Below are 15,450 nucleotides of genomic sequence, written 5' to 3'. Positions count from 1 at the left end.
CTTCCCCGGAAGGCCCAGTTGAAGATCCGGAAAAAGGATCGGGAAACGCCAATAGGCACATTGCGCTTGCGCCAGGGTCCGGAAGTCAAGTCGGAGGCGGAGGTGACTCTGCTTCCGTTTCTGGTTTTGCTCCAGTGTTTAGGTTCTCTTTGCGGCTGTTCAAGATGAACCGATTCTTCGGGAAAGCGAAACCCAAGGCTCCGCCGCCCAGCTTGACCGACTGCATTGGCACGGTGGGCACTTTACCACACATAACTAGGCTCAGGGACTCTGACACTTCGACCCCGCCCACCCAAGGCTTCTACTCCTCCACTCCATTCCGGGGCCCGGGCTCATTACACCTCAGCTCTCGCCACCCCACTTTGGTTCTTGTTACCCAGGTCATTCGTGACGCCACAAATCAGGGACCCCCTAAGCCATCGCTGTCTCGCCCTACTCGTGCCCCACCCCTTCTGAAGCCCGCGTCCACTCACTCTTTATCCCCTCACTGGTTCACACACTCTTCCCACCTCGTCCAGTCGACCCCTAATTCCTCTACCATCGCTCATCCCTCTCTCACGTCCCCATCCTCGGTTTGATATCCTACCTCAACATTCTGAATCTCAGTAACACAAAATTCAGAACCCTGGCCTCTTATGTTAAGCCACCACTTTCTATTGAAGCAAATAGATCTACAGCCATAGCCTGGATCCACTGGGCACTGGCCTATTTCCTGATTGAGCCCCCAGCTGGACTAGTCTCTGATTCTAGAGAAATCTCAACTCAGACGAGGGGTTCTCAAATTATTTTTCTGCTCAAATACACTTGAGGGCAACTCTGGAATATTACAATCTGGGGTATAGTTTATAAAAGCCCCACCAGTGTTTCTGACCGGGTATCTTCCTCCCCACCATTAGAAATATCTGTTTTCACCTTTCACTTTATGCTCTTATTTTTCCTTTTTTTAATTCCTCTTTATTCACTCCTCTCCTGCCACTTTTCATGTAAATGTATTGCCATAACTACCACTGCCTTTGATATTTTTTTTTCCCTCAAGGTGGACAGCAGGGCAGAATCCATTGACAAGAAGATTTCTCGCCTGGATGCTGAGCTAGTGAAGTATAAGGATCAGATCAAAAAGATGAGAGAGGGTCCTGCAAAGGTAAGGTAGGCAGCACCTGCAGAAGGTGCTGTGACAGCCTAACTCAAGTACCAGTGGAAGTAGGGCCTGGTGATAGGGGCTGGTGAGAGGTACAGAAGACACGTTCACAGTCTAGTAAGGGGAAAACACATGTGAGGAGGAGGAGGAGAGTTTGTAGCAAAATATGAGAGGAAGGCTGTAGTTTGAACTGGTGGAGAAAAGATGCTGATCACATGTCCAGAAGCATGTACATGGGAATTAGGGCCTTCTACTGAGAAAGGGGAAATCTGGAGAGGCAGGACCTGCTCAGGAATAATGAGTTGCCAGGCTGGTCAGGTTAGATAAGTATAATAGAGTGGTTAAGGAGTGGCATGTTGGGGAAAAGTACTAGTATTCTCTGAATAATACCATCACTACCTACTAGCTGTGACCTTGATGAAGTTACTTAATTTCTTATTTTTCTCTTCTGTTAGTAGAAACAGAGTACTGTTAAGTTCATGGACTGTGAATGTAGAACTGCCTTCTTTTTTCCCATCCCTGTAACTTATTAGGCATCTGAACTAGAGCAAGATGCTTAGCATCACTGATCCTCAGTTTTCCCTTCTGTGAAATGGGAATGATATCTACTTTATAGTGTGAGGATTAAATGAGGTAATTCATGTGACCTATATAATACTGTGTGTAAATGTTAGGGATTATTATAATCTGTGAAGTAATATTATCTACTTTTCCTTCTTCATTGGAGAAGACAAATAAAATGATTTATGAAAAAGTATAGAAAAGGAAGTGACAAGAGGATTTTCTCTGCCATCTTAGTTGGATGGCATGGAATGAAGAGTGACCAGAGGCAGGAAAGCTCACCTAGACTTGAGGAAATGAAAGCCTAAACCATGGTGGTAGTCATGAGAATGACATGAGAGGAATCAATATGAAAGCAAGTTCTGAAAATCTAACAAGATGACAGTGCATGAAGAGACAAGTGGTAAGGTCAATATAACGGTTCTCAACCTAGAGAACTGAGACTGGTGGGGCCATTGTTAGTAATTTCCAAGGTGAAAACAAGTTGAGGGATTTGAGCATGTTGAGTTTGAGTGGATAGCAGACTCCAAATTGGAACTCTCCCTAAAGCACCTGGATATACAGAATCAGCCCTCTTAGGGCTGGGAGTAGAGATAATATGCACGAAGAAAAGGAAATGTACTTCAGTACACTGAGGTGTGGGATGCAAAAACTGAGGCAAGCTGGGGCTTAAACCTGCTTGGGAGGTGAACAATCCAGGAACCACTGTGTCTACTGCTTTGAAGGCAAGAGGAAATAAGTATGTGAGTTGAGGATATGGGTGATTTATTTTACCTTATGTATGTTTTCTACTTCCTTTAAATCTGTTAAAATTTGTTTTTCTCCCTAGAATATGGTCAAGCAGAAAGCCTTGCGGGTTTTAAAGCAAAAGCGGATGTAAGTTTTTAGCACAATCTCCTTTCCTTTAGCGGGTTTACCAAAAGGGAAATAGTCTTCCATTCCTTTAGTTCTCTCTCTCTCTCTTTTTTTTTTTTTTTTTTTTTTTTTTTGTTATTTAAAGGCTGCACCTGTTGCATAGGGAGGTTCCCAGGCTAGGGGTTGAATCTGAGCTGCACCTGCCAGCCTGCACCACAGCTGCAGCAACACCAGATCCAAGACGACGTATCTGCAACCTACACTGCAGCTCACGCTAACACCAGAGTCTTAACCCACTGAGCAAGGCCAGGGATTTGAACCGGCATCCTCATGGATACTAGTTGGGTTTATTAGTGCTGAGCCACAATGGGAGCTCCCCTTTAGGTTTTCATACCACTTAAAGAAAATTCTCTTATTTAGTGTTAGAGATGTTTCTTCCTGAGGATTTCTATATGACTCACATTTCCCATTCTCACTTGACCACAAAAAGGTATGAGCAGCAGCGGGACAATCTCGCCCAGCAGTCATTTAACATGGAACAAGCCAATTACACCATCCAGTCATTGAAGGACACCAAGACCACGGTACTCCCAAAACACCTTTTCCCATGATTTGACTTTATTTTGTACCCTTGTGCTGTTTTCCCGTGGTTATTAAAAAGCAGCTTAACCAATGCACCTTCTTGGTGTTTTCTTTTTCCTTTTTTTTTTTAGGTCGACGCTATGAAACTGGGAGTAAAGGAGATGAAGAAAGCATATAAGCAAGTGAAAATCGACCAGATTGAGGTGAGATGTAAACTGGTTTCTGCAAGAATGTGCACTGGTTCTAAAAGAATCAAAATGAATGCGTATGTGATGGGAAAGATCACAGAAGAGGGATCGAATCTTGGGCCTGCCATTTACTAATAGAGTAACTTTGAGAAAGGGTACCAAAGATCTTACTTTCCTGTTGCTAACCTAAGGAGCCTAATGCCGTATATAGTTATTATAAGGATGAGCTGGTGTATCTAAACACACAACACCTGGCACGTAATAAGCACCCAGTTTCCTTTTACTTCAGACTCACTTAATGATTAGTAGTTACCTAAATTACAAAGTGGGCATTTGCTGCCCATCTCCCAGGATTGTCACAAGTGTTAAATGACGACATATATATAAGGTGCTTAGCATGGTTCTTGGTGTAGAATTGATTCCATTTTTTAGTAATTCTTTCTAGATTTTTTTTTTATTGAGATACACTTGGGATATAACATTGTGTTTAAGGTATATAATGTGATGATTTTGGAGGTGTATATATATAAAGTATATATATAGTGAAATGATTACCACAGTAAGGTTAGTTAACACTTTCATCACCTCACTGAGGTGATGTGGTGAGAATCTTTAATTTTTTTTTTTTTTTTTTTTTTTTTTTTTTTTTAGAGCTGCACCCATGACATATGAAAGTTCCCAGGCTAGGAGTCAAATTGGAGCTGTAGCTGCTGGCCTACACCACAGCCACAGCAATGCTGGATCCGAGCTGCGTCTGCGACCTACACCATAGCTCCTAGCAATGCCAGATCCTTAACCCACTGAGCGAGGCCAGGGATTGAGCCCACATCCTTGTGGATCCTAGACAGGTTTGTTAACCACTGTGCCACAATGGGAGCTCCTAGCATTTCTTTTGAGATAGTGTTTTGGCTGGGGAGGTGAGCCCTGAGAGCCTGGCTCCTCCCTCTGTCATTTAAACAGCCCAGATGGTGAGCAGGGATAGCAGAGGGAGTGGTGACTGGCCAGAGGAAAGAGGCTTCCTTTCCTTTCTGCATGTGTGATAGTGCTCTTTTTCTCTACCCTCGAGTAGACTCTTTCTAAGAGGGTGGGGACTCAGTTTTGTTTATTGTTGTATCCCCAGTGCTCTAAACATGCCTGGCCATAGTTGGTGCTCAGAAAGTATTTAATGGTAAACAGGAGTTTAACCTAACTAGGATCCATGAGGACACAGGTTCAATCCCTGGCCTCTCTTAGTGGGTTAAGGATCCAGTGTTGCCGTGAGCTGTGGTATAGGTCACAGACATGGCTTGGATCCTGCATTGCTGTGGCTGTGGTGTTGGCTGGCAGCTGCAGCTCTGATTTGACCCTTAGTCTGGGAATTTCCATATGCTGTGTGGTGTGGCCCTAAAAAAGAAAAAAATGAATGAGACTATTCAAAGAGTTAAAGCAGTTCTGCCCAATCAAGCATTATTTGTTAGTTGAGTACTTATTATGTCTCCAGCATTGTACTGCTTCTGCAGAAGTATTCTCTCATAGTTCTGGTCTTCAGTAAGTGAAGGTATTCCTCTCTTCTTGCTCTTTTTTTCTTTGGCGGCGGGGGTGGGTGGTACATTCTTGAGGCATGTGGAGTTTCCCAGGCCAGAGATCAAACCCACACCACAGCAATGACCTGAGCCACACAACAGTGGCAAGGCTGGATCCCAGCCTACTTTTAGCTACCAGGAACTCCTATCTTACTCTTTTTGAGCACCTCCTTAGACTGCCTGGGGCCCTCTCTCTAATCCTCCACAGTCCAAGCTTACAAAAATTTAAGCTTAGTGATAGCTTCCAGGAGATTCACCGAAGAAGTTCTGAATTTGCTTGTCTTATTTGAACAGTACTATTTGATAATATAATGAAACTGAATTTTATTTTCTGCTTTTAGGGCTCCTTGTGGTTTTTTTTTTTCTTTCTTTCTTTTTTAGGATTCCTTTTGTTTTAATTAGTGCTATTTCATAAACAAAGTAGGAAAAAAGTTGGTCTTTCTGGGTTTTTTGGTATGTTTATTCATCTTTCCCCTCTGGTTGTCTCACTGTCTCCCCAGCTAATTATCCTTCTCTGTACCCTAATAGCTTCACCTACGTGATAGGTGCAGAGCCCCTTTCTTGCTAACTTTTTTGATGTATATGGGTCTTTGGCTGGGCTAGGTATTTTGAACTTCATTTTTTTTCCCTAAAATACCATACTTGTAAAATACTTTCAGAATTCTTTTGTGGCGTAGTGGGTTAAGGATCCAGTGCTGTCACTGCAGTGGTTTGGGTTGCTGCCGTACTGTAGGTTCCATCCCTGGGCCAGGAACTTCCACATACTTTGGGCAAGCCAAAAAATAAAATAAATAAAACAATTTCATTGTTTTATAGTGCTCATTTAAAAAATTTGCCTCTGTGTGTCTTTCCCTGTTTCTTTTTTATTTCCTAGTTTCTGCACATAAAAGTCTAGTGATCCTTTTTGTTTTGTACTGCTTCTGTCTGTTTTTCCAAAATTAAACCTTCTAATTCTTTGTGATGAAATTTTTTTTTGTTTTTTTTGGCCTCACCTGTGGCATGTGAAAGTTCCCAGGTCAGGGATTGAATGTGAGCCAAAGCAGTGACAATGCCAGATCCTTAGCTCACTGAGCCACCAGGGAACCCCAACTTTGTGTTGATTTTTTTTTTCATGTGTCTATCCTAGAGTCTTGCTAGGAATCCTATTCATAATAGATGATTTTGGAAGACTTATCTTGATATGTAAAAGCATGATATAGGTTCATCTTGATTAGTTTATTTTTACTCTCCTTTAATTATTGTTGCAGCCAATGCTCCTCTGTATAGCAGACTGTTAGATATGTATAGTGTGGTAGTTTGCCATTTGGAAATGCAGAAAAGCAAGGCATTTTCTTTTTAAAAAAATGTTTTTCTTCATTTTATTTTCTACCTTTTATATGGAAAAACAAACCTCTAATTTGGGTGCCAGGGTGGAGTTTTTAAATGTTTTGATTGCTGTAGAATTTTTTTTTTTTTTTTTTTTTTTTTTGTCTTTTTGTTGTTGTTGCTATTTCTTGGGCTGCTCCCGCGGCATATGGAAGTTCCCAGGCTAGGGGTCGAATCGGAGCTGTAGCCACCGGCCTACGCCAGAGCCACAGCAACGCTGGATCCGAGCCGCGTCTGCAACCTACACCACAGCTCATGGCAACGCCGGATCATTAACCCACTGAGCAAGGGCAGGGACCGAACCCGCAACCTCATGGTTCCTAGTCGGATTCGTTAACCACTGCGCCACGACGGGAACTCCTGATTGCTGTAGAAATTTTGAAGGATACTTGGTGCTGATTTGGCCTTCTGCATTATCAACAAAAGTCTCTTCCCCTCTTTGTGGAATTTTCAGTATGTGAAGAGTATACTGTTGTTCTGTACATCCTTAACACAGTGAAAGATATATAGGATTAGGTGCTTAGCGTTTCACCTTACTGTAACCCTGTGAAGTATGGCTACTAATAATCCCCCTTTACAGATGAGGAAATTAAGGCTAAAAGACATTACTTTTCAGAGTTCCCACTGTGGCTCAGTGAGTTAAGAACCCAGCTAGTATCCATGAGGATGTGGGTTCCATCCCTGGCCTCATTCAGTGAGTTATGGATCTGGCACTGCTGCAGGCTGCAGAATAGGTCACAGATGCAACTCATATCTGCCGTTGCTGTGGCTATGGCATAGGCCAGCGTCTATGGCTCTGATTCGACCCCTAGCCTGACAACTTCCATATGCTGTGGGTGCAGCCTTTGAAAGACAGAAATAAATAAATAAATAAATAAATAATAAAAGACATTACTTTTCATTGAGTAATGGCCAAATTTTAGCTTGGATATTTTTGACTCCACAGTCTGTTCTTCAAACTGTTGTATTAACTGCCCTGCATTATGTTGTACCACTTTTCAGATTGGTTTTACATTCTTTCTGGCCTTGTAGTAGTCTCCCAATTAACTATCAATAGATCATTCCCAAATGCTTTATGTCCTCAGTCAATTTATTTCACCAGCGTGGTCTCAGATACCAAGCCTATCCTGATTCATTTCTGTTTCCCCATCCAGAGTGGGTACAGCTTTTTGTACCACCCAGTTGTTTCCACTGCTACTTCCTTTCCCTCCACAGTGTAGTCACCTTTTGGTTGACTCAAGAAGAGTAATATGGGAGTTCCCATCATGGTAAAGGGTAAACGAATCCTACCAGGAACCATGAGGTTGTGGGTCTGAACCCTGGCCTCACTCAGTGGGTTAAGGATCCAGTGTTGCCATGAGCTGTGGTGTAGTTCGAAGATGTGGCTCGGATCTGATGTTGCTGTGGCTGTGGTGTAGGTGGGCAACTGTAGCTCTGATTGGACCGCTAGTTGCAACCTCCATGCTACAGGTGTGGCCCTAAAAAGCCAAAAAAAAAAAAAGTAATATGCTTGTTTCAGTAACGTCCTTTTTTCTATTAACTAGAAAAATTGATAGTGTAAATGTTGCATGATTTCATGTTTTAAGCAACAAACTTCCTGTGATGACAGAGAGCTTATGGGGTTTTTTTTGTTTGTTTTTTGCCACATACATGGCTGCATAAGTTCTTAGCCAGGGATTGGACCCCCATCACAGCAGTGACAATTTCAGATCCTGAACCTGCTGAGCCACCAGGGAACTCCTATGGCCATCTATTCTTTTTTGTGTGTGTGTCTTTTTGCCTTTCTAGGGCTGCTCCCGCGGCATATGGAGGTCCCCAGGCTAGGGGTCTAATCGGAGCTGTAGGTGCTGGCCTACTCCACAGCCACAGCAACGCCAGACCCGACCGAGCCGAGTCTGCAACCTGCACCACAGCTCATGGCAACGCCGATCCTTGACCCACTTAGCAAGGCTGGGATCGAACCCGCAGCCTCATGGTTCCTAGTCAGATTCGTTAATCACTGAGCCACAGCGGGAACTCCTGGCCATCTATTCTTGCAATAGCAGTTTGGATTTTGATGAAGCACCTTAAATTCAAATGCAAGTCTGCCAATTCTATTAAGTTTACATTTTTATCTCCAAAAATAGGAGGATTATATGGGTCATTATTTGTTTCTAAGATTCGGGGGAGACAGTGGGAGCAGTCTGTATTTAGAGAAAAATGTAGGAAATGAATAAAAATACTGTCATGTATTTTTGTAGGATCTACAGGACCAGCTAGAAGATATGATGGAAGATGCAAATGAAATCCAAGAAGCACTGAGTCGTAGTTATGGCACGCCAGAATTAGACGAAGATGACCTAGAAGCGGGTGAGTTACAGGAAAAGCAGTATATATGTAGCTTTAGAATATGAAAGAAGTGCCTGCCTGGGACCTTTCCAGCATGCTCCTGTGTGGGTTCCCTGAGAGATAGTTTATGGTACAGTCTCTGGGAAAAGAGCTTGAGAGATGCCATGTCAGACTTTCATACCCCACCACCTCTGGGACAGACAAACTCTGAAGGATGGTTCAGGCACAGACCTCTGCTGATCTGGTGCTTAGTATCCAAACATTGCCATTCCCCGCCATTTTCCTTTTGATTTTTTTCTGTTTATTTTCCTACTTGGAGTCCTCTCCCTCAGAACAACAAAGCAGATCAAGAAACAGTAGTTGGCAAATACTTTGTATGCCTCTACTGTGTGCCAGTCACTGTTAGTTGTGGGGAACTCAGCACGAAGAAAATAAACATGATCCCTGTGTTCATGAAGCTCTTCTCTAGCAGGGGTAAGAAACTGCCTGTTTCAAAATAATTAATTAATTATAAGAGCACAGAATGTGGGGAGGAAAAGTGTAGGGTACCATAGGAGCACACAGCCAGGGAATCTAACCTAGTTGGGAATGGGGGACATAGAATCTGGAGAATGAGTAAGGGTTAACAAGACAAAATGGGAGGGCTTGTTGAGTCACAGAGAGGAGTTTAGAAATTTACTGTAGTCTATGTAGGAAATGATGGGGGGTGTTCATTGTGGCTCAGCTGGTTAAGAGCCCAACTAGTATCCATGAGGATGTAGGTTTGATCCCTGGCCTTGCTCAGTGGTTAAAGCTTTGCCCTGAGTGGTGTTTGTAGGTCAAAGATGTGGCTTGGATCTGGTGTTGTTGTGGCTATGGTGTAGGCCGGCAGCTGCAGCTCTGATTTGCCCCCAGCCGTAGAAATGTGATATGCTGTGGATGCGGCTCTAAAAAGAAAAAAGAGAAAAGAAATGATGGTGAGGAGTTCCCTGGTGTCTCAGTGGGCTAAGGATCTGGTGTTTTCACTACTGTGCCTCAGGTTAATGTTGTGTCACACTTTTAATCCCTGGCCCAAGAACTTCTGCATCCCATGGGCACGGCCAGAAAAAAAAGAAAAGAAATGGTGGTAGCCAAGACTAAAGTGGCAGTAGCAGAAACAGAAGTGGACAGATGGAAGAAATTTTAGGAGGTTGAATGGACAAGACTTAATGGATGACTTAATTGAATGTGGAGAGAAAGGGAGGTATCACAGATGTTTGCCAGTTTCTTTTTTTTTTTTTTTTTTTTTTTTTGTCTTTTCTAGGGTGGCACTGCGGCATTTGGAGGTTCCCAGGCTAGGGGTTAATCGAGCTGTAGCTGCCGGCCTACGCCAGAGCCACAGCAACGGGGGATCCAAGCCGCATCTGCAGCCCATACCACAGCTCATGGCAACACCAGATCCTTGACTCACTGAGCTAGGCCATGGATTGAATCCGCAACCTCATGGTTCCTATTCAGATTCATTAACCACTGAGCCACGACGGGAACTCCGATGTATGCCAGCTTCTAACATGAGTAACTGGGTAGAGGGCAGGACGACCCCACAGTGGACACACTGGATTTTCTGTTACATGACTCCTCTCTCACATTACTCCTTCTTTATCTTCTCTTTTGCGTAGAACCTTGTTTTTCCCCATTTGTTTCTTTCTTTTCTTTTCTTTCTTTCTTTCTTTTTTTTTTTTTTGTCTTTTGTCTTTTTAGGGCCACACCTGCAGCATATGGAGGTTCCCAGGCTAGGGGTCTAATCGGAGGTACATCTGCTAGCCTACACCACAGCCACAGCAACCTGGGATCCGAGCCGCATCTGTGACTTACACCACAGCTCATGGCAACACCAGACCCTTAACCCACTGAGCTAGGCCAGGGATCAAACCTGGAACCTCATAGTTCCTAGTCGGATTCATTTCTGCCACACCACTATGGGAACTCCTCTTTATTTTCTTATTTCCCATCTTGAGTTTGCTCTGATGAGTCTCTACCTGCTCTTCCATTCATTGTGGTCACTTCCAACTCACTTTGTTCCTAGAATTATTTTTAAGCCTGATTTCATGTAATCATCAATCACTGCACAAAAATCTCAGTCTTATGCATTTCACTGTCTCCTCTCAAGTTCGTTAGTAAATTAGAAAGGCTTTTTTTCTTTTGGTCTTTTTTTTAGGGCCACACCTTGGCATATGGAAGTTCCCGGGCTAGGGGTTGAAATGAAGCTGTAGCTGCCAGCCTACGCCACAGCCACAGCAACACAAGATCCGAGCCACATCTCTGACCTGTACCACAGCTCACAGCAACACTGAACGAGGCCAGGGATTAACTTCCTTAATCCACTGAACGAGGCCAGGGATTGAACCTTCGTCCTCATGGATACTAGTCAGGTTTGTTACCACTGAGCCATAACAGGAACTCCTGGGAGAGAATTTTTTACATCTGTTATTGTCAGATTTCCCAGTTTGAATTGACCAACTGATAACTATAGAGCCCTCTTAAGACGAGGGCCTAGTAAAGCTGTGGGGTATAGTGGTTTTTATTTATTTATTTATTTTGGGGCCACACCCAGAGCACATGGAGATTCCCAGTCTACAGGTTGAATCAGAGCTGCCTATGCCACAACCACAGCAATGCCAGCTTGTGGCAACACTGCATCATTAAGCCACTGAGCGAGGCCAGGGGTCAAACACGTGTCCTCACAGACAGTATGCTGGGTTCGTAACCTGCTGAGCCACACAGCAGGAACTCCTGTCTGTTTAATTTCAATTTTTGATTTTCATAGATTTTACCATACCAGTCCCCTGGAACATTGTTACTATGGTCAACTTTTGTTTTGGAAATAGAAATTAATAACCTCTTTCTCTCTAGGTTCTTTTTTTTTTTTTGTCTTTTGTCTTTTTAGGGCCACACCTGCGGCATATGGAGGTTCCAGGCTAGGGGACTAATCAGAGCTACAGCTGCTGGCCTATATCACAGCCATGCAAGATCTGAGCCGTGTCTGCAACCGACACCACAGCTCATGGCAACGCCAGATCCTTAACCCACTGAGTGAGGCCAGGGATCAAACCTGCAGCCTCATGGTTCCTAGTCAGATTGGTTTCCTCTGTGCCACAACAGGAATTCCCTCTTTCTGTTTTTAAATTTTTATCTTACTTCAGATAATTTGGTTGCCTTTTGTAATATTAGCTGCAAATTTTCTTGCTTACTTTTTTTTTTTTTTTTTTTTTTTGACATGTTGACTCTTTCAATCTCAGAATTGGATGCACTAGGTGATGAACTTCTGGCTGATGAAGACAGTTCTTATTTGGATGAAGCAGCAGCTGCACCTGCAATTCCAGAAGGTGTTCCCACCGACACAAAGAATAAGGTAAAAGCTTTTTCTGTTTGATATACAATTTCCTATACAAAATTATAAAGGTTTTATGCTTGATCACCATTCTGGGAATCTAAAAGGTTTTTTTTGCTTTTTGCTTTTTAGGGCCACACTCACAGCATATGGAAGTTCCCAGGTTAGGAATCAAATCAGAGCTACAGTTGCTGGCCTAAGCCACAGCCACAGCAATGCCAGATCCGAGCAGCGTCTGTGACTGACACCACAGCTCGCGGCAACACTGAATCCTTAAACCCACTGATTGGGACCAGAGATCGAACCCACGTCCTCATGGATCCTAGTTGGGTTCGTTCCCCTGAGCCACAGCAGGAACTCCTAAAAGGTATTCCTAAGTAAGAGTAAAGAAGGACTATCTCGGGAATTCCTGATGTGGCTCAGAGGATTATGAATCTACCTAGTATCCATGATGATGTGGGTTTGATCCCTGGCCTTGCTCAGTAGGTTAAGGATCTGGTGTTGCTGTGAGCTGTGGTGTAGGTTACAGACTCGGCTTGGATCCCGAATTGCTGTGGCTGTGGTTTAGGCTGGCGGCTTCAGCTCCAGTTTGAGACCCCTTAGCCTGGGAACCTCCACATGCCATGGGTGTGGCCCTAAAAAGACAAAACAAACAAACAAAAACTGCATGGTTATCATTATAAATAGATAAAATTTTGCTACTTGGGAAATCCCATTCACCTTATCTGAGTTCCTGGTATAATGTGTCCTTTTCTTCTATTGCCTCTGGCCGTTGGCAGCCTTGGTCTTTACTTGTTCCCCTTGTGTACATTGAGGAGCACAGTGTAGATGACAAAAATACTTGAGTGGAAGCCAGTCTCAGCTCTGCCTTTATCAATTTATGTGACTTTGAGCAAGTTAGAAATCCATGTCCCCTCTAAACCTCATGTTCTTCCCACCTTTAAAGTCTGGGGAACAAAAGTGGGAAGTAGGTGATTTCTCAGGTCCCTTAATGCTGATTTTGATAAATGTGCATCTTCTCCTACTTAACTCCCACTCTGTCCCCATTATTGCTTGATCATGGGATAGTCTTACCTTTCTTTACTGCCCATGCCACCTCCACTTCAACGTGCCAGGTGCATAGGTTGCTTTTTCTCAGCATACCTGAAATAATGTTTATTAACACTACCATTGTCCACCTTTTCAAATCCCTGGTAACAAGGCCCTGAAGCATATATGTGAGTCCCACTTTTTTTGTTTTGTTTTGTTTTGTCTTTTTAGGATGCAGCATCAGCATATGGAAGTTCCCAGGCTAGAGGTTGAATCAGAGCTGCAGCTTACGGCCTATACCACAGCTCACAGCAATGCCGATCCTTAACCCACTGAGTGAGGCCAGGGATCTAACCTGTGTCCTCATGGATACTAGTTGGTTTTGTTACCTCTGAGCCATGACGGGAACTCCTCTTCCCACTTTTCAAAGGTCACAGATTCCTGACTTAAATGTGCTGTTGAGATAGGGTTTCTGAATTGATAGTGGTATCCGCGCCTGTGAGTTTATAGCCAAGTGTCTTATGGAGGTGACTCCCTGTCCTCGGACGCTGCTCCTTCAAGGACTGAGGAGGCTATAAAAGTTGTTGGTTCCTTTTAGGGATCAGAGTGAAAGTGAGAATCTGGAGGAAGGAACTCACTCCTCGGCCTTTCCTCCTGGATCCTCCTAGCCCATGTTTCCCCTTTCTGGGTTTACTCTTAAATTTCTCTTTCTTTCTCTCATTTTTCCTTTATCCTGCAAAGAGTCATCCCTTTTGGTTCCTTTCATTTCTTTTCTTGGTTTATCACTTAACCCTTTTACCTTTCACAAAAAAGCTTGTTCTCATATTATCAGTGGGATTTTTATTTCCATCGATTATCACACTTGAAAATGAGTTTTGTCTGCTAACTATTTGCAATCATTTTTTGCTTATCAGGTGGAAAGTAGTGGCACTAAACATTGCCTCCTTTTCACAGGATGGAGTCCTGGTGGATGAATTTGGATTGCCACAGATCCCTGCTTCGTAGACATGCACCATTCAAGTATATCATGTAAAATAAATACATATTCTGGGATATTTATCTTTCCAAATTTGCCATAACAGTTTCAGATTCCTTTATTCTCTTTGGAGGAAAAGTTAATTACATTGCTTTTGTTTTTTTTCTGTTAAGAGACTCATTGCTTGGAGAAGGCTTTCTTCATACTAAATTTGTATTCCTTTTCTCTTACAAAAGACTAACTTACTTAAAATTATCATTGAGGATGTATGTATGACTCCATTACTTAGTAGTACTTGTGGAATAAAACCAAGAGAATGTGGATGTTTAAGCTCCATGACAGCATATCTCCACAGTCTCGGATTGACCTGATAAACTGATAAAACAAAATTGAAATTAGTGAGACTGTCCATATTATGATTCAAAACCATTTTCTTTCGTGGTATTATAGGTTGGTTAAAGTGATGGCCTTTTTTGGTGACTTTGTTGTATCTTGTGAGTAAATCATTACTGTGTCGGATATTGGAATGGAATTATCACTACTGTATCATGAGTGGATATTTTGATTCTATGGTTGCTTCAGTATTACAGCTGACTTGTAATCAATAATGAATATTTCTTGATATTTAATGTATAGGACATTTATTTATACTCAATAAATATTTTTCAAAAGGATATAATTTTATTTATTATTTTTATTTATTTATTTTTATCTTTTTAGGGCCACACCCGCGGCTTATGGAGGTTCCCAGGCTAGGGGTCCAATCGGAGCTGTTGCTGCCGGCCTATGCCAGAGCCATAGCAACGCCAGATCTGAGCCGTGTCTGTCTGTCAGCTACACCACAGCCCATGGCAACACTGGATCCTTAACCCACTGAACGAGGGCAAGGATTGAACCCGCAACCTCATGGTTCCTAGTCGGATTCATTTCTGCTGCACCACAATGGGAACTCCTATTTTTTTATTTTTAAATTGAAGCGTAGTTGATTTACAGTGTTGTGTCAATTTCTGCTGTACGGCAAAGTTACCTCAAAATATTCATGATATAATCTTTTTTATACTTTTTCTCATATTATATACTGTCATGTTCCATCTCAAGAAATTGGATATAGTTCCCTATGCTGTATGCTTATCCTTTCTAAATGTAATAGTTTGCATCTGCTAACCCCAAACTCCCAGTCCATCCCATTCCCTCCTTCCCTCCCCTTGACAGCCACAAGTCTGTTCTTTATGTCCGTGAGTCTGTTTCTATTTTGTAGAAAGGTTCATTTGTGTTGTATTTTAGATTCTACATACAGTGATATCATATGGTATTTGTCTTTCTCTTTCTGACTTACTTCACTTAGTATGATAATCTCTAGTTGCATCCATGTTGTTGCAAATGGCATTATTTCATTCTTTTTTATGGCTGAGTAGTATTCCATTGTATATATGTACCACATCTTCTTAATCCATTCATCTGTCAGTGGACATTTAGGTCGCTTCCATGCCTTGGCTTTTATGAATAGTGCTTCAGTG

The 15,450-nt window shown here is 42.7% G+C and overlaps 1 protein-coding gene across 1 annotated transcript; it reads left to right on the top strand.

Moving 5' to 3' along the window:
* On the top strand, positions 136 to 14,604 carry CHMP5 (charged multivesicular body protein 5). The gene is given in 8 exon segments (NM_001244744.1): positions 136 to 233; positions 1,037 to 1,141; positions 2,529 to 2,575; positions 3,045 to 3,138; positions 3,268 to 3,339; positions 8,492 to 8,600; positions 11,837 to 11,949; positions 13,912 to 14,604. Coding segments are annotated over 8 exon segments (660 nt in total). The 5' UTR covers positions 136 to 164; the 3' UTR covers positions 13,963 to 14,604.

This window comes from Sus scrofa, chromosome 10, assembly GCF_000003025.6.
Source record: "Sus scrofa isolate TJ Tabasco breed Duroc chromosome 10, Sscrofa11.1, whole genome shotgun sequence".
In the NCBI taxonomy this organism is placed as follows: domain Eukaryota; kingdom Metazoa; phylum Chordata; class Mammalia; order Artiodactyla; family Suidae; genus Sus; species Sus scrofa.
This window is presented reverse-complemented; position numbering and strand designations above follow the sequence as displayed.